This window comes from Symphalangus syndactylus, chromosome X (genome assembly GCF_028878055.3).
Source record: "Symphalangus syndactylus isolate Jambi chromosome X, NHGRI_mSymSyn1-v2.1_pri, whole genome shotgun sequence".
Taxonomy (NCBI): Eukaryota; Metazoa; Chordata; class Mammalia; order Primates; family Hylobatidae; genus Symphalangus; species Symphalangus syndactylus.
In genome coordinates this window covers 133,273,315-133,292,702 of record NC_072447.2, presented here as the reverse complement: position 1 = coordinate 133,292,702, position 19,388 = coordinate 133,273,315, and the positions used below count along the sequence as shown (strand labels likewise).

Genomic DNA, 19,388 nt, shown 5'->3' with positions numbered 1-19,388 from the left:
TACATTTTAAATACATAATTATTAGTGGCTCTTATTTCAGTTGGAAAGGTAAATAACTTGAAGCTCAGAAGTGGCTTGCCCAAGGTAACATAGTTAAATAAATGGACAGGTCTTGTGAATCTCAGCCTATTGCCTAGTCTGCCTTACTGTTATATTTGTTATCTTTCTGAAATATTTTATGAGACATAAGAAATTCCCAATTGGAGAATTATTTAACAGATTATCTGTTGAATAATGTGTCTGCTTTCTGAAATTATGATTCTTAATTTATCAGAGATGTCACCTTAGAAAAGGTTGAAAGGTGCTACCTTTATTCAGAGGAACTTCTGTTAACTATTTTTGGAAATTGCAAATGAATATTTTCCACTTTTAAACTTTTAAATAAAAAATATTTAGAGAAAATATTTACTTTGTGGTAAGATTGCACTTGGTTACAATTAAGTCATAGTCTAAAACCTAATCATCTCTCAAAGTGTAAGCACAAAACAAGCAAGCAAAATCTTTATATCCTCATTATAAAAGTAACGTGTAAGGAGGGATAGGTTAGAAAAGAGACAGGGAAGAATACATACTGTATTTTGATTTTCGTTTTCTGTAGATGGTTAGGGTGACATTAGAGTATATCGGGACCATATTAATACATATTTGATATCTATTCCTCATTTTTCACTGAACATTGTACTGGGAACATTGTTCTTTGTCATTGGGTATTTCCCAAAAACATGATGTTATGGATAGTATCATTTAATTTATTTAGTCATTTCTTTATTGTTAGACATACAGATTTTCAATTTTTGCTATTATAAATCATTCTTCATTAAACATTTTCATTTCTTTAGCATAGATTCTTAGAAATGGAGTAATTGGAATAATTGGACCAAAGAATATGAACTTTTTTTAAAAAGCCCTTGATATAGATACTGCTAAAATTTCCTTGCAGAAAAGTTGTTCCAAAACATAACCTCTACTTTGCCAGTAATATTATTTTTAAATTTTAACATTTTATTTCAAACTAATTTTAGATTTACAGAAAAATTATAAAAATAATGCAGAGTTCCCATATACTCCTCACCCAGTAGATGCTAATTTTGGCAGAGACTAATAATTACCTTTGTGTCTTATACCATATTAGTAATTGTGTTATTAAGATTTTTTATAGTATTGACATACAGCTAAATTTATCTCTGTAAAAGTTTATGAAACAAAATAATTGTAAATTTTTACAGGATTTTACAAAGAATTCACAAGTTGGATCGGATAATTCTTCAGTTTTACTGTTTGGCTCGACCCGGGAATCACTACCACCATCCCAAGACATACCAGCAATTTTTAGAGAAGGTTTGGTTTAGCACTCTTTCATAAAAATTATAAAAAGAGACTTGTTGAATATACATATGGAATTGAATTTCTGTTTTGAAACCCATACCTTCACGTTAAGTTTTTCATATATTATAACATGGAATAGAGCTAATCATTCCTGAATGCCTTTCTTGGGTGATATATAAAATTGTATTTAGTAATAGAATGTTTTATTTATTTCTATTAAGTTGGCTAGCACATATTCTTTGCACTCTTTTTCACTTGGAACCAGCCATGGACTGAACAATCTTAATATAATTTCTGTGAGTCAAGGAAGTCCCCTGATGCCTTAAATACTCTGCGAAAACAAATAGTAATTATTTGGAAGACACTTAACATGAGAAAAGGTGCATGGTTATAGTTGATTTCTCAATATGCTAATGTCTATTCAAATAAATGATGTGGATATGATAGTTAAATATGATTATAGAGTAGTATTGTAAAATGAAAGAACTAAAGAAACAGTGATTTCCACATGGTAAGTACTCAGTAAATATACTTTGAAGTAATAATGGAAATTTTCCAGTTGAAGTGTTACAGTTCTTTGATGTCCACCGTAACAAAGTTCTTCATTAACCTAAAATAAATTAGTATGCTAAAAAGGAATTTTGTCTCATTGAAAAATTCCCTATAATCAAAGCAGTTACTGTTCTCTATATTAGCTAGTTTGATATGTTTCACTAAATGGAAAGAGGAACACAATTTTTTTGCATATGTAATTATTTACTCATAAATTAGTGTATAACCTTTACCAAACCAAAACAAAAAAATTATATGAATGCCAAAAATATTTTCCCATTTTGATATTACTTGGTTTGATACTCACCTATTTAGGTGTCACTTATCTAGATAGTAAAATGGCCAAGAACCGAAATAAACAGGGAGATAAAATAGTTGCTTTAACTCGGGTTTTGCAAAGCACGTGATCTTTATTCATAGAAAAAGTCTGAATTTTTGAAGCTTCCAAAGGGTAAAGACAGTGACTCCTACTCTCTCTCTCTCTAAGATTAATACAGCAGAGAGTGGAACTTTGTCCTGAATAGTAAATAGGATTATAGTTGATTGGGAAGGTACAGGTTTAAGCCTTTATTCTAAAGATTTCTGTGGCTTTTATCAAGTCATCTAACCTCTTTATACCTCAGTTTTCTCACATTATTAAAATACTTTCATTTTTCTCACATAAAGCATTTATTCTTCAGACCTGAAATGAGCCATTTGGATATTAAATTTTAATTCTTGCTCTGTTTATCTCAGGGCTTTTTTGAGGCCCAAATAAAATAAGTGGAAAGTGAAAAATGCATTATCAGTTTTAAAGGATTTGACAATAAACAGTTGTTAGAATGATAATCATGCATGATAATATGTGCTATATGTTCAGAAGCATGATTAATAGACTCCTGTCTAAGATGATCATGGAGAGTTCTTAGAGAAAGTTGGATTTGAACTTGATTTTGAAGAATGAGGATAGGATTTTTATTAGCACAGATAAGAAGAGTTGAGGTAGGGAACACTGCAAGCCAAACACAACACAAATAAGTAAGCTAAAGGGTCAGAATTTAAAACTATTGAGCTCAGGTTGATTTTATTTAACTTAGATTTATCATGCTTGAATAAGCATATATTAAAACAGTCTATTATCCAGCTGGTTATATAATCAGTTGCCTAGTCCAAAGTACTAGCACTCATTGGTTGTTCAAGTAACCTAAGCATCTCAGAAAAATGTTAGCGATTACACAAAAATTGGTCTTAGGTGCCTTCAATATAGCTGGCAGTAATTATGTGCTTTGAGGATGGAAAAAATAATTTCTGTTTAAGGAAAAAATCATTTTTATCTCAAAGAATGAAACAGATTTAACAGAGGAACCCACTAATGTAATACTTTCCTGGCATATGTCTACTCTACTGCTTCTCCTATTAATGTACAGTTGTGAGCTTTTAAAACACGACATGCAGTTTTAGAACCCTTATCACAAAGTACAATCGTACATTATTTTCGAAAATCACTTTTGCTGGGTCTGGTTATAGCCTAAATAGCCCCACTTGTCTTGGGAATGCTCTGAATTATATAATCCTTTGGTCTTTAAGGTGGTGGCTCTCAAACTCAGAACTATCTTTAGCAATGAAATTCTTACTCAAATAAAATTTATGCAGAAATTAATAAAACATAAAAGCAGAGTTTCTTTATCTGACATACCCATTATATTTTCTAAGATAGACCCTTAATTGGATTAAGGGGAACATACTTTGAAAGTCATTATACTAACTCTAAACCTTTTCATATGAATGAGTGAGGTATTATTCAAGATTAGTTGTTTCTACTTTGTATATAGGAAGTAAACAAGATAATTTAAACCACCTGTTAGGTTGTTAAGTGGAAAAAGAACCAACTTGAATTTTCCATTACACATCTTAAGTTTTTTAAAAAACATTTAAAAGTGTTTCTCTAAACATTTGGAATAAATGTTTTAAATATTTTACAAATTCAAATGCATTTAAGCATCTAAATATAAGTTGATGTGTAGAAACTTAGAGTATTGCCTGTGCTATAACTTTATTTTATTTAGCTTGGAATTTTTTGGTCTAACTTTTTTCATGATATCTGTTTGTTTTCTTTATTTGAAAGCATTTTTAGAATTTTGGTATATAAAGTTTGTGAAGTAAAGATATGTAGTTCATAGTAGTAGCTGTGCAATTTCTGCTTGCTCATATAAATTTTAATCTTTATTGTCATTTGTATGATATGCTTATTAAATTATATTACCTTTAACTTAGTTCCAAACTGTTTTTGCTCAATTTTAAATGTAAAGCCATTTTGGTAGCAGTTTTACATAAGCAATATTCCATACTGAAATATTTACAAATATCTTTCTCACTAAATCTTTGTAGGTATGAAAAATACTTCATGTGTATTAAAACATCCTTCTACTTCTAAAGTAAACAGTGTTACTCCAAAAAAACCAAAGACCAGTGAAGATGTTCCTCAGATAAATCCCTCCACTTCATTGCCTTTAATTGGCTCTCCTCCAGTGACATCCTCCCAAGTTATGCTGTCAAAAGGTAAACGTGAAATCTGGCATGTAAAAAAAAAAAACAGTATTATTTATTTGTACATTTTAGAAATTGTGATGAATTTTAAAACCATTATTAGTGGTCATTTAAGGTTTTAAAAAGATGAATTTGAGTCTTAAAAGTCCTTAATTTATTGTAGGTACAAATACCTCATCTCCATATGATGCTGGAGCAGATTACCTAAGAACTTGTCCAAAGTGCAATGTTCAGTTCAATCTTTTGGATCCTTTGAAATACCACATGAAGGTAAAACTTTTTTCAAAGTTCAATTGTTAAAAATGTTTATAGATCCTTGAAAATATTAAAAATTGATATACATACAGTAAATGCTGGTTTATCGAGATATTTAGATAAGAAACCTCATTTTGGCATTTCCATATAACAAGTTAAAATTGATATTCACAATGATTATATAAGATTTTAAAATCCTTTCCAATGATGAAATTTGTAAAATAAAGTTATGGATAGAACTGGAGGCCATTATGTTAAGTGAAATAAGCCAAGCATAGAAAGACTAATGGACGTTGTCACTCATATGTGAAAGCTAAAAAGGTGATCTCATAGAGGTAGAGAGTAGAACAATAGTTGCCAGAGGCTGGGAAGGGTATGTGAGGAGGGGTAGGGGAAGAGGAAGAGAGGTTGGTTATTATGCACAAATATACAGTTAGAAGGAATAAGTTGTAATGTTTGGTGCAAAGTAGAGTGAAAAATAGCTAGGAGAGAGCACTTAGAATATTGCCAATGCAGAGACATAGTAAATACTCGAGGTGATGGATACCTCAGACATCCTGATTTGATCATTACATATTCTGCGCACTTAACAAAATATCACATGTACCCCATAATAATTTATAAACATTATGTATCAATTTAAATTTTTTAATTAAGTTCATATGCACTACAGTGTATGCATATTGTATTTTATTTTTATTTATTTATTTATTTGAGACAGAGCCTTGCTCTGTCGCCCAGGCTGGAGTGCAGTGGCACAATCTTGGCTCCCTGCAACCTTTGCCTCTCCAGTTCAAGCGATTCTCCTGCCTCAGCCTCCCGAGTAGCTGGGATTACACGTAGCACCACCATGCCTGGCTAATTTTTGTATTTTTAGTAGAGACGGGGTTTTGCCGTGTTGGCCAGACTGGTCTCAAACTCCTGGCATCAAGTGGATCCACTGGCCTCAACCTCACTAAGTGCCGGGATTACAGGTGTGAGCCACTGCACCTGGCCTGCATTTTAATTTTAAATGAAAATAATGTACAAATTGGAATATTTTATTGACTAAATTATGCCATTCTTCAAACTTCCTGTAAAGCAGGTGTTTTATTACGTGCTTATTCTTTTGTGTAAAGTGAAAGCTCCTTTTGTTTACCTTATTTTTTGCCCATGGTGACATATCCATGTTGCATTACCCTGTGAAAACCTTAGTCTTACATTTTAATTTTCAACACTCAGAAATAAACTTCTAATGATGGAGCATTTCATATGAAATGATAGTTTTAACTCAATCCATAATATAATTTATATAGTTATAAATGAATTCTAACTTTCTATTAATATAGGAAGCTCTTGAAATTAGGTTTTAGGTAATTTTCACAGTACTAATGGAGTATGGGATTAAGGTAACATGCCACTTAAAATATTTTCGTAGATATTACAGTATTCTGTTATGTGTGTATAAAGATAGTCTGTATTCTCTTTGCATGCCCAATGTAAATGACAGGAAGGGGCAAAGGAGGCAAGAAAAAAGTGTTGATTATATGTGAGAACGAAGTGATGAGAAGAGTGCAAAGCAAAGAAGCAACTTAGAAAAAGGAATTGTTCACTATTTCAAAGATTGGCAAGTTTTTATTAAAATTCGGCATTTTACAAAAAAGGAATTCTAAAATTGCAAATACAGACGTCTTTACTCTGATGCAAAACTGTATTGAGTCTTTTGCTGTTTCCACCTCCCTGAGTGTGTTTGGGAAAGGGGAATCCAAGTCTCACATTACCACTATTGCCCTTGATACATTCCAATTCTGTTTCATGGTGTTGCTCTTTAGGACACAGATGTATCCATCTCTTATGATTCATTGTGGGTGCACCCTTTAGCATTTTTATAGTGTCCTTTTTGTTTGTTTAGTGCTTTTTGTTTTATATCAGGCTCACAACCCTTGCTTTCTTATTGTTTCCACCTGCCTGTTATATTCTTTGCTTATCCTTTTACTTTCAGCCCTCCCAAATCACTTTGTTTTTGTTCTTTCTTGCTTTCACCAGAGTTTTTTCTTTTGTGATCCTATATGAAAACTTCTATTCTTTTAGAAGTTGAGTTAAACCCATGTATATTCATTGGTAGGAGAAATTTAACTGGTCTGATAGGTTTAATTGGTCTTAGTTTTGTCACAATGTTTTGTTATGCTTTCTTTGTCCTTTTTTTTTTTTAAAGTCTTTCACTTTGTGATTTTAGGAAAGTTTTTCTTTTGTTTTCCACTCTTGTTTTAGTGTGTAGTCTTGTCTTTAACACCTTATTTAGTATTTATTATGTAGTCTTGTCTTTAACACTTTATTGAGGTGTGATTGACCTATAAAAATCTGCATTTAATGAATACAGCTCGATGAGTTTGGAGCTAAGTATACATCCATGAAAACATTACAATTTGTGTCATAAACATAACGATCACCTTCAAAAGTTTCCTCCTACCGTCTTTATTATTATTACCTTTTTGTGATATGAACACAATAGAAAATCTATGCTTTTAGCAAATTGAGATGGCGTTTCACTCTTGTTGCCCAGGCTAGAGTGCAATGGTGCAATCTCGGCTCACCACAACCACAACCTCCACCTCCCAGGTTCAAGCAAATCTCCTGCCTCAGCTTCCTGAGTAACTGGGATTACAGGCATGCACCACCACACCCAGCTAATTTCGTATTTTTAGTAGAGATGGGGTTTCTCCATGTTGGTCAGGCTGGTCTTGAACTCCCAACCTCAGGTGATCCGCCCACCTTGGCCTCCCAAAGTGCTGGGATTACAGGCGTGAGCCACTGCACCCGGCCAAATTTTTTAAGTATGTAATACAGTATTGTTAACTATATGCACTATTCTATATAGTAGATCTCTAGGACTTATTCATCTTGAATAACTGAACCTACGTACCTTTTGACTAATACCTTCCCATTTTCCCCTCCCTCTAGCCCCTGGCAATCACAATTCTACTCTCTGCATCTATGAGTTTGACTATTTTAGATTCCTCATATAACAGAAATCATGTAATATTTGTCTTTCTGTGACTATCTTATTTTCTTTAGCATGTTTTCCAAATCCATACATGTTGGTGCAAATGATAAGATTTCTTTCTGTTTTTATGGCTGAATAATATTCCATTTGTGTGTGTGTGTGTATGTATATACCACATCCTCCTCATCCATTTGTATATTAATAGACATTTAGATTGCTTTCATGTCTTGGCTATTATGAATAACCCTGCAATGAAGTCTACCTACATGGGAGTACAGATGTCTCATTGGGATTCTGATTTCAATTCCTTTGGGCATATATACAGAAGTAGGATTACTGGATCATATGATAGTTCTATTTTTAACTTTTTGAGAAACCTCCCATGTCTTCCATAGTGACTGCATCAATAACATTCCCATCAACAGTGTAAAATGGTTCCCGTTTTTCACATTCTTATCAACACTTATCTTTTGTCTTTTTGATATAGCTGTTCTAATAGGTGTGAGGTGATAGCTCATTGTAGTTTTGGTTTGCATTTTCCTAATGATTAGTGATGTTGAGCACCTTTGCACATACGTGTTGGCTACTCATGAGTCTTCTTTTGTCTATTCAATTCCTGTGCCCATTTTTAAATTAGTGTATTTGGTTTTTTGCTATTGAATTACAGGAATTTCTCATATATTTTGGATTTTAACCCTTTCTCAGATAGTTTCTCCTATTTTTTTCTCCAGTTATTCTTAGAGAATTCTTCTAGAGAAATTCTACAACTGTAAAATATACACAATAAATAAATTAGTTTTATCTCACTGGATAAAAAAGGCTTATGTATGAAAGTATTCCACATTAGGATCAGTTTATATGATGTCTTGATTTTATTCATGAGGTAGATTTCCCCTTCAGATATTTAGGCATTCTAGATAGAATATGTTGAGATACTCAAAATGTAACTGATGCTTCTTTCTTTGTGTCCCACACATTTTCTAGTGTGGTAAGTCTGGAGGATGGCAGGTTAGCTATGCTCAAAGTCTAGTTCCAACCAGGCTTCACTTAAATATTACTGTGTTATTTGATAATCAAGCTTATACATAATGGCATGTAAAACTACCTTTTAAGCTTTTTTTTTTTTTTGAGATGGAGTCTTGCTCTGTCACCCGGGCTGGAGTGCAGTGGCACGACCTCAGCTCACTTCAACCTCCGCCTTCCGGGTTCAAGCAGTTCTTCTGCCTCAGCCTCCTGAGTAGCTGGGACTACAGACACGTGCCACCATGCCCGGCTAATTTTTTTGTATTTTTAGTAGAGACGGGGTTTCACCATATTGGCCAGGCTGGTCTCGAACTCCTGACCTTGTGATCCGCCTGCCTCAGCCTCCCAAAGTGCTGGGATTATAGGCATGAGCCACCACACCCAGCCTAAGCTTTTTTTTTTTTAATTATTGTAGATTCAGGGGTACGTGCGCAAGTTTGTTAACAAAGGTATATTGCATGATGCTGAGGTTTGGACTTCTACTGATCCTGTCACCCAAATAGTGAACATAGTACCCAATAGGAAGTTTTTCAGCCCCTGCCTTCCTCCCTCCCTCCCAACTTTTGGAGACCTCAGTGTGGTTTCCATCTTTATGTCAGTGTATACCCAATGTTTAGCTTCCACTTACAAGCTTCCACTTGTAAGTAAGAACATAAGATACTTAGTTTTTTGTTTCTGTGTTAATTCATTTAGGATAATCGCCTCCAGCTGCATCCATGTTGCTGCAAAGGACATTATGTCATTCTTTTTTGTGGCTGTGTAGTATTCCATAGTGTATGTGTACCACATTTTCTTTATCCAGTCCACTGTTGATGGGCACCTAGGTTGATTCCATGTCTTCGTTATTGTGGATAATGCTGCAATGAACATACAAGCGTAGGTGTCTTTTTGGTAGAACGATTTATTTTCCAGTGAGTATATACCCAGTGATGAGATTGCTGGGTCAAATGGTAGTTCCATTTTTAGTTCTTTGAGAATCTCCAAACTGTTTCTACAGGGGCCGAACTAATTTACATTCCTACCAATGGTGTATAAGCATGTAAGCTGTATCTTGACACAGATATGAAATGGGTGATTTTGGGCCAAGAAAAAAATTATTAAATATTTACATCTAAAAAGAAAAATTGCAAGGAAAAAATATTAGATGTATAAACATCCCTGATCTTAAGGTTTTCAATTTGTTTTTGAAGTTATTCCTTTATTAAGATAGTAGGTGTTTATTGTTTGAATTTTTTTTAGAATATATAAAAACGGAAGCCACAATTTTGGTGAGTATCTTTCTAGATACATTGCCAAGCATAGTTTTATATCATCTGTCCTTAGATGTAAACACAATCATTTTTTGGTATCTAATCTTTAAAAGAGCTATAGACAAGGCTCATATTTTTTTCCTCTTTCAGCATTGTTGTCCAGACATGGTAACTAAATTTTTGGGAGTAATTGTTAAATCAGAACGTCCATGTGGTGAAGACAATAAGACTGATTCAGAGACAGGAAAGTTGATCATGTTAGTCAATGAGTTTTATTATGGAAGGCATGAAGGAGTCACTGAGAAAGAGCCAAAGACTTACACAACCTTTAAATGCTTCAGTTGCTCGAAAGTTCTTAAAAATAATATTAGGTATGTAAATATTTATTTTTATTTCTGTTTGAAAGTTGGGATATGACAGATAAGAATATAGTATCTTTACTTTGCTCTGCCATCCTCGGTAAGTAATTCTAATATTTTCTACTAAGAACAGAGGCAGATTATCATGTTGAAAAGCTTTTGTTCCTTCTTGTATTTTAAGAGTTTGACTCCAGGATCCACCTAGTTGTATTGTTTTCAGATAGCTTAAGAAAAGACAAAATGTATTTTAATTTAGGGGAAAATTACTTCTTTTCCCTACATTTGTTACTGAACTAGGCGGTTTCATGAGAAATTTATATTTTCTAACTGACTTTGAATTTTACTTTTCTTCTTGTCACAAGAAGAACCCTATGCAGCATGACCTCCTCCATACTAACCTTATTTAAAGCTCAAATTTTTCAGTTTTAAAATAAATTTCAGACGTTTACCAAAACCAAAGAGAAGTGTTTTGGAGGTGTGAAAAAAGATAAAAACCCAGGCCTTCACAATGATTGCTATGTAGGTTGATGACATTATCACTTTGTTTCAAGATTATTTTCTTTAGTGATTCATAATAATTGTAAGTGGTTGACCCAGTCTTAAAATTGTTGTTTACATTGAATAACTTTACTTTGAAATTCAGCAAAAAGTTTTAGTAAGCCCTTTGAAAATGGTATGTCCATTTATATTGTACTCTCTGCCATTGAACATCATAGTTCCTTCTATTCAGAAGCCTTTTAGAGAAGCTAAAATAGCAGAAGGTAAAACTGAAAAATAGACGGTGCTACAAAGGGCACAACCTGCTAAGAAAAATGAATAGTTTGTGCTAACAGTAAGCCAGTATAATTAGATAAAACAAAACGTTCTTGTAATTATAGGCATTAAAATTGCTATTGCATGCATTTAGAAACCAAGACACAAATAAAAATATACCAGCAGTTTGTCTTTTGAGCAGCTGAAACCTTCAAAGCTTTCAAAGATTTGTCTCTTCACTGTAGCTGCTTTTGGTGGTAGTTTTTCCATCCTTTTCAGTATTTTATTTTAAAATGTAAATAGTATTTCATGTATGGAAAAGAAGCCTGCTATTTCTCTTTGCTAAAAAAAAAATTTAAATCTAAAATAATAATAAAGTGTTACAGCAAATTAGTGATGTTTCATACTACTACATTAATGGACTATTTTAAAAACAAAGATTAAAAAAACCTTACTGAGCCACTTAATGAAAGTAAATTATTTAAAGTACACACTTTTCTAGAGGGCTTTCAGGCCTTGGAGATGTTATTTTGAGTCATAGAATTACATTTTTAAAAATTTAGGTTCAGAGACTTATTTGTGAGGTTTTTCTTTGGTTATAAGTCTGAATTTTTGCTCTTATTGGCAAATTGTTTGTAGGTTTATGAACCACATGAAACATCACTTGGAACTTGAGAAGCAGAACAGTGAAAGCTGGGAAAACCACACCACCTGCCAGCACTGTTACCGGCAATATCCCACACCCTTCCAACTGCAGTGCCACATTGAGAGTACACACACTCCCCATGAGTTTTCTAGTAAGTGAAAGTTTCTTTGGAATCCTGAATATTATTGACTTTGATCATCCGAACTGTGAGGAAACCTTAAAAATTCTGACAGAAAAAAATAAGAAGTAGACTTTGTAATTTGAGGGCAAAATTGAAAAAAAAATCATAACTTTTATAAACTTAGATTAAATGTGTTGCTAAAGCCAAGTGTGATGGTGCATGCCTATACGCCCAGCTACTGAGGAGGCTGAGGCAGGAGGATCACTTGAGCCCATGAGTTCAGTACTATAGAATGCTATGATCAATTGCACCTGTGAATAGCCACTGCACTCCACCCTGGGCAACATAGTAAGACCCTGCCTCTACAAAAAAAAAAAAATAGAAGAAAAAAATTGTTAAAATTGAAGTCCCTTGGTCAGGCGCAGTGGCTCATTCCTGTAATCCCAGCACTCTGGGAGGCCGAGGTGGGTGGATCACCTGAGGTCGGGAGTTAGAGACCAGCCTGACTAACATGGAGAAACCCCATCTGTACTAAAAATACAAAATTAGCTGGGCGAGGTGGCGCATGCCTGTAATCCCAGCTACTCGGGAGGCTGAGACAGGAGAATCACTTGAACCCAGGAGGCAGAGGTTGCGGTGAGCTGAGATGGCACCATTGCACTCCAGCCTGGGCAACAAGAGCGAGACTCCATCTCAAAAAAATAAAATAATTGAAATCTTTCTTATAAACAGTTAATTAGTAGAAACTTCCTTGGCACATGCATTGTGTGTAGGGGACTAAATTAGAACACCCAGATTCCATGGTTTTCAAATTTGAAATCAATTGTCTTGATTTACACTTTAGACAAAAGTTAACTGCAATGTTAAGATTTAGAGTCTGAGAAGCGGACAGATTTGGTTCAGATTCCAACTTTGGCTCTTACTACAGCTTTGAGATCTCAAGCAAGTTACTTAATTTTTCTGTGCTTCTGGTTCCTCATCTGAAAAATAGGAATACAAATAACAGTACCTTCCTCAGTGATGTTACGAGAATTAAATAAGCTAATATATCCTTGGAACAGCATTACAGAGTCAACAGCTATAGAATTGTTAGAACCACATCACTATTCTACTATTATTATTACTTGTTGTTGTGGATGTACAAAATGAATCTTTTTTTATATACATCCTTAAATGGTATAATGTGTTTTTTTCCACTTTCAGCTATTTGCAAAATCTGTGAATTATCATTTGAAACAGAGCATATTCTTTTACAACATATGAAGGACACCCATAAACCTGGTGAAATGCCATATGTTTGCCAGGTACACACACATTTTATTGTGTAGTTAAGTGTTTGTTTAATTTTCATGTGCCATGAAATAGTATTGTTCTTTTGATTTTTTAAAGCCATTTAAATAAAAATAGTTACTATGCTAAAATTGAAGACCCTCTTCATTAGTGGAAACCCCCTTGGGTTTAACTCATGCATTATAAGTAAAGGGGTGGAGTAGATTTTGCCTGTGGGTTGTAGTCTGCTGACCTCTGCACTAGATGAGGAAATGCCCTACTAGAGAAAGACAAATAATGTGGGTTATCATATAGGGAAAATTATGGATATGCTAGAGAAATAGGAAAATCTCTCAGTTATAGAAAACCAAATTAAATGCTTTGGGATCAGTGTTCCAGAATTTGAAGTGGCTTCCAGTAATGAGGAAGTGAGATGAAGATAAATTGACACTGGCATAGCATGGATGCTATTTAAAATCTAAAGAAGAGAATACTCTGTTTTATATAGCAGGAAAAACTTTTTAGAACAAGATTTGGCAGAGCTTGAAAATTCACATCAAGATAGGGGGTGGTAGATTTGAAAAGATGAAGAGAGTGTTACTGTGTTTTGGAATATTTGCCTAAACTTTGAAAGATATCTTTCAAAGGTTATCTTTATTACTTGCAGTAATACGATTCTTGGTTGTATAGGCAGCAGAGCTGAACTAGTAGTACATGTTCTTCCAAACAGATGACCCGTTATTGCTACTTTGATGTAATTGCAAGAAGTTATAAAATTTCAAGTTAAACTAAGCCTTCTTTATATTTCTAGGTTTGCCAGTTTAGATCATCAACATTTTCTGATGTAGAAGCTCATTTTAGAGCAGCCCATGAAAACACTAAGAACTTGCTATGTCCATTTTGCCTCAAAGTTAGTAAAATGGCAACCCCCTACATGAATCATTACATGAAGCATCAGGTGAGATTAAGCAGTTCTTATTTGTTCATGTTGTCTTAGTGAAAAGATATAGATCTATATGTATAGAGCTATAGCTACATCTATATCTATCTATAACTTAGAACATTGGTTAGATATGTTCTGGACAGAAAGCAAAGTTGTTCTGAATGACACAATTTATAATTTATGCTGAATAACTTGTGAAACTTTCACTTATTTTCCTTGCTTGCTTTCTGGTGACACTGAGAATCATAAATAGTCAAAGTTCTGAAAGATAGCTAGAAATAGGAACCCCAAAGTGGAGGAAAAAACAGAAGATTCATGAAATATGTGGGTTAGATATTTTAGGACCTAAGGGTGGTGGGACTGGGGATGATTTTGAAGGTGCTTATCAAGAGCAGGAAAAAGAATAAGTTTGAATGGAGGAACATAAGATTAAGGACTCATAACCTTGTATTTTCCTCTTTCTCTTGAAATCTTATTTCTACTTTCTAGCCCACTTTTTATTATGAGACATGTGGTTGTCATCAGTGACCCAGAATTGACTTTTGTAGCAGCCAGTAACAAAGGAAACAGCAAGAACACTTATGACCAGATATGTGAACTATACCAGAGAACTATATTTAGGTTGTAACTTACTTACTTTGTGACTTTTGCCAGTTCTGCTATATAATTTCTGGGATACCAGTATTGACGCTTGCATCTTTCCTTTGAATTCTGATTTTATGCTTACTGATTCTTTTCCTCAATTAGAGCATCCTGTGGGCTGAAAACTTTGATGAAACAGTGGGCCTATTCTTGAGTGTTTGAAACAGCAATAGTGCTTTTGCCAAAATCAGAAGTCAATGGATTTACTAAGTCTGGTCGTGTAATCAAGTTTTGCCTCCTCACTGATCAGCTCATTACATTTTCTTAGTATTGATTACATTGTCTCGGCAAGTTCATTCAGTACTGGCACTAATGTGGCCCTTGATTGTAGTCATTGGATGATCATGAAATCAACTTGTAGTTGTTAATTGGAAAAAAAGTCATAAAAATAGAATTTCCAAACACATTCAGATTACCTGTGTTATGACTTGGATGGTATCAGTGTCTTTTTTTTTTTGTATCCTGGTAGGCCATCTCACCTTTAAAAACCTTTGGCAAAATCTTTCTAGGGTTTCCACCAACAGTGTTCACTCAGATGTTAATAAGTGTTCCCCTCTTAACTTGTTTCTGGTGAAAGAAATTTAGTGAATGGCTGGATATACAAAATTCATAGGGGTGTTTTTTGTTTATTTTTAACAACAAGATTTTTCAGAGCTTTTAATATGCTGATACTGTAAATCTCTAAGCAAGGGACATAGTATGTAATAGTCCTCAAACATTTTTAACCTTTGAGCCCTGTATTTGCACAATACCTAGTAACATTTCTTGAGGTATAGAGTTTGGGAAACACTATTCTTGGTGGTCTGTATTTCATTTTTTGGCCTTCAATTTTGAAAAGAAGAATGGAACATAAAGCAGTATCTCTGACTGTCTAATTATGGGTTTTTTAACATAATTCTTTCCCCTGTGCTTTACTAAGTTCCAGAGTGATATAGATGTAGATTTGAAGGGAGTGATAACATGCTTAGAAAGGTAAGAAAGACATAGTGAACCCACTTTGTGAGCTGTGTCTTGTAATTGGTTTATCTGATCTGTAGTCATTCTTCATACCCTAAGTTGTATGCCTTAACTTGCTTTATGTATTGGAAAGAGTTACCCAACAGGTCTGAGCTGCTCAAATATTGCACAATTTCAGAAGTGCCTGCTTGTATAACTGGCCCTTGGCTAAATCTTGGAAATTGAGTTCCTAAAATGTTCTCTATGTTATTAACTGATAAGAGTGTTTTACATGCCTGGAACCTTGAGCCATGTTGTACCAGTTAGTCAAGAAAATTCACACAAAAAAATACGGTTATGGTGACCACCTGCTTTTCTTGCAATGGGAGGAGTCGTCTGAAAATTTGGTGGCTTACCTTCATAAAAAACCTAAGTTCTTAGACTCGAGAGCTTTCCCATCAAGCAACACTTTACACGTGTTGCTGCAGTTCATTGCTGAGGGATTATATACATGTTGCTGCAGTTCATTGCTGAGGGATTATATACATGTTGCTGCAGTTCATTGCTGAGGGATTAAGTGTGTCCTCTGTGACTCCATTGGAATAGAGCTCTTAGAAGTTGGCGCCTGGTAATCCTCTAGAAGCTATCCAGTACACCGTTTTCCTTTATTAATCCTGCTCTGTACCCTTACACTGTAATAAGACATAGCTGTGAGTATAACACTAAGTCCTATCGATCCTTCTGCTGAATTATCACATCTGGGAGTAGTCTGAGGGACCACCGAGGTGCCACAGGTGCTGTCTTAGTCTGTTTGAGCTACTATAACATGCTATTATACCATTGACTGGGAAGCTTAAACAACAAGCACTTATTTCTCTCTGTTTTATAGAGGCTGTAAAGTCCAAGATCAGGGCACCAGCGGTTCAGTGTCTGATGCGGACCTGCTCCCTTGTTCATAGATGGCCATATTCTCACTGTGTCTTCACATGGGGGAAGGGGTGGAGAGGGCTCTCTAGGGTCCCTTTTATAAGAACACTAATCCCATTTATGACAGCTCCACCATCATAATCTAATTACTTTCCAAAGGCTCCACCTCCCAATACTATTACATTGAAAATTAGGATTTCGCCATATGAATTGGGGGCCGAGGGGACACAAGCATTCAGTCCATTTCAGGTGCTGAATTTTTTTGTTAAGTTTGGAGTACCTAAAGAGTAAACAGTCAGCAGTGAAGAGGTAAGATTCTGTTGATAAGAAGGATCATCAGACTTCTCTGAAGGTATTTGCAGTTTGCATAATTATTCACAAAAGACTCAAAAACCTGAGCTGACCAATATTATAAGCTTATAATTGAGATGGCATTAGTGTAATTTTATATAAGAATTATTGACTCTATGGTTTATTTTATTCCTTTTGAAAACTTTGTTTGCAACTTTTTCCTAAAAATAATATATTATTATGTCTTGAGTGATTTTGGAGTTAGCAATGCAGTTTATACATTTTTTAACAAAGGACAAAAGACTCCACATGTGTTAAATATCCTCATTAGCTCTTTAATAATAACAGTAAGCAGTTAACATGTCATAATCACTTACCATTTGACAGCCACTGGTGCTTTTACATGCATTATCTTGTTTAATCTTCACAGCCACCCTATGAAGCAGGTATATGATTGCTTCCATTTTATAGATGAGGAAACAAAGCTTTATAGAAAGTAATTTGCCCAGTGTCACATTCCCTAATAAATGGTGGAGCCCAAAATTGATTTATAGCCCAAGCTTCCACCGCAGACTCATACTCCACATTGACATTAGGTCAAAAGGCAGAAATTACAGATAGTTACCCTTGAAAATCCCTCAGATTGGCCAAGTGCAGTGGCTCATGCCTGTAATCCCAGCACTTTGGGAGGTCAAGGCAGGCGGATCACCTGAGGCCAGGAGTTTGAGACTAGCCTGGCCAACATGGTGAAACCCTGTCTCTACTAAAAATTAAAAAAAATAGCTGGGTGTGGTGGTGCATGCCTGTAACCCCAGCTACTCGGGAGGCTGAGGGGGGAGAATTGCATGAACCCGGGAGGCAGAGGTTACAGTGAGCCAAGATCATGCCACTGCACTCCAGCCTGGGAGACAGAGCAAGACTCCGTCTCAAAAGAAAATAAATTCCTCATATCACCCAAAAACTATATAGTATGCATGTCAAGAAGTTCAACACTTAACTTTTTCGGTACCCTTGGAACAAGTTACTGTTTCTTTGGTTAAACATTATTTTAAAAATGTATTAGTTGGGCACGGTGGCTCACGCCTGTAATCCCAGCTCTTTGGGAGGCCGAGGAGGGTGGATCACTTGAGGTCAGGAGTTCGAGACCAGCCTGGCCCCATCTCTAAAAATACAAAATTAGCCGGGTGTGGTGGCAGGCACCTGTAATCCCAGCTACCTGGGAGGCTGAGACAGGAGAACTGCTTGAACCCAGGAGACGGAGGTTGCAGTGAGCCGAGGTCACGCCATTGCACTCCAGCCTGGGCAACAAAAGCAAAACTGTATCTCAAAAAACAAAAAAAAGTGTCATCCGTGATCATTAGCACAATGCAAGCATACATACATAAGAGGGATATGCAGGACTCGAGTCCAATTAAGGGAATAGTAGATTAATGTCTCCCATCTTGGGGCTCTGGACAAATAAATACTCATTGAATGAAATGGCAGACACTTTGAACTAGTTAAATTGTGCCTGCTGCTCATTTGTACTGTCAGTCTCTTGCCTCACTTTATTTCTTTATTTAACAAATATTTGAGTGCCAAATATATGCCAAGGACTGTTTTAGGTACTGGGGATATAGAAGTAAGCAAAGCAAGGTTTGTACTCACTGAAATAATGCATCATGGTAGAGAAGGGTGTGTGTGTGTGTGTGTGTGTGTGTGTGTGTGTGTGTGTGTGTGTGTGTGTGGTGTCTGAATGTATATGTATGCCAGCTGTTGGTAAGTACCATGGGAAGAAAATAGAGGTAGATAGGGAGTGCCAGGGCTCAGGTGAAGGAGTAGTTTCTGTTTTTTAAATGGTGTGGTCAAAGAGGGCTTCTCTAAAGGGAATAAAAGAGTAAGTCATGTGGCTTACTCATCTGGGAGAGAATGTTCCAGGTAGAGGGAATAATAGGTAGGCAGTGAGGTGAACATATACCTAAGATATTCAAGGAAGAGCAAGGAGGCCAGTGTGGCTGGAGCACAGGAAACAAGTGAGAGGAAAAGTAGTAGGAGATGAAGTTGTGGCAATAGAATGTAAGCCAGATCATTTGAGGACTTGTAAGCCAGAGTCAGGATTCTGGAGTGTTATGGAAAGCCATTTGGAGGGTTTAACCATGTGAAAGATCTGTAACATTTTAAGATCACTCTGACAGCTATGGGAAGAACAGACTGTAGAAGGAGAAAGGATGGAAATAGAAGATAGGAGGCTATTGCAAGAGTCCTCGTAAGTGGCTCAGACAAGTATAGTAGCAGTGATTGGAGGTGATGAGAAATTGAAAGATTATAAGTGTTTTTTTATTAAGGTATCACTGACAGGTTTTATTAATTTGTTGAATGTGGGATGTAAGAGAAAGAGAAGAGTTAAGAGTGACCAAGTATTTTTTGTCCTGAGCAGCTGCAAGAATTTAGATCCCATATACTGAGATATTGGGAAGAGTAGGGAAGGAACAGATTTTGTGCCCTTCCCCACTCAGGATGAATGAGAGGAATCTAGAGTTCAACTTTTTGTCCATGTTGATTTGAAATACCTGTTAGACATCAAAAGATGTCAAGTAGGTGATGGGT

The 19,388-nt window shown here is 35.3% G+C and overlaps 1 protein-coding gene across 2 annotated transcripts in view; it reads left to right on the top strand.

Moving 5' to 3' along the window:
• ZNF280C (zinc finger protein 280C) overlaps positions 1-19,388 on the top strand; it is a 68,953-nt gene that overhangs the window by 30,440 nt on the left and 19,125 nt on the right. Inside the window, exons 6-12 of one of the 2 annotated variants that reach the window (XM_055267830.2) lie at positions 1,227-1,338; positions 4,246-4,416; positions 4,568-4,674; positions 10,066-10,286; positions 11,667-11,824; positions 12,998-13,098; positions 13,875-14,021. In XM_055267830.2, coding sequence (XP_055123805.1) covers positions 1,227-1,338; positions 4,246-4,416; positions 4,568-4,674; positions 10,066-10,286; positions 11,667-11,824; positions 12,998-13,098; positions 13,875-14,021 — 1,017 coding nt within the window. The remainder of the gene's footprint in view (positions 1-1,226; positions 1,339-4,245; positions 4,417-4,567; positions 4,675-10,065; positions 10,287-11,666; positions 11,825-12,997; positions 13,099-13,874; positions 14,022-19,388) is intronic. The other variant, XM_063634739.1, reaches the window with a different exon arrangement.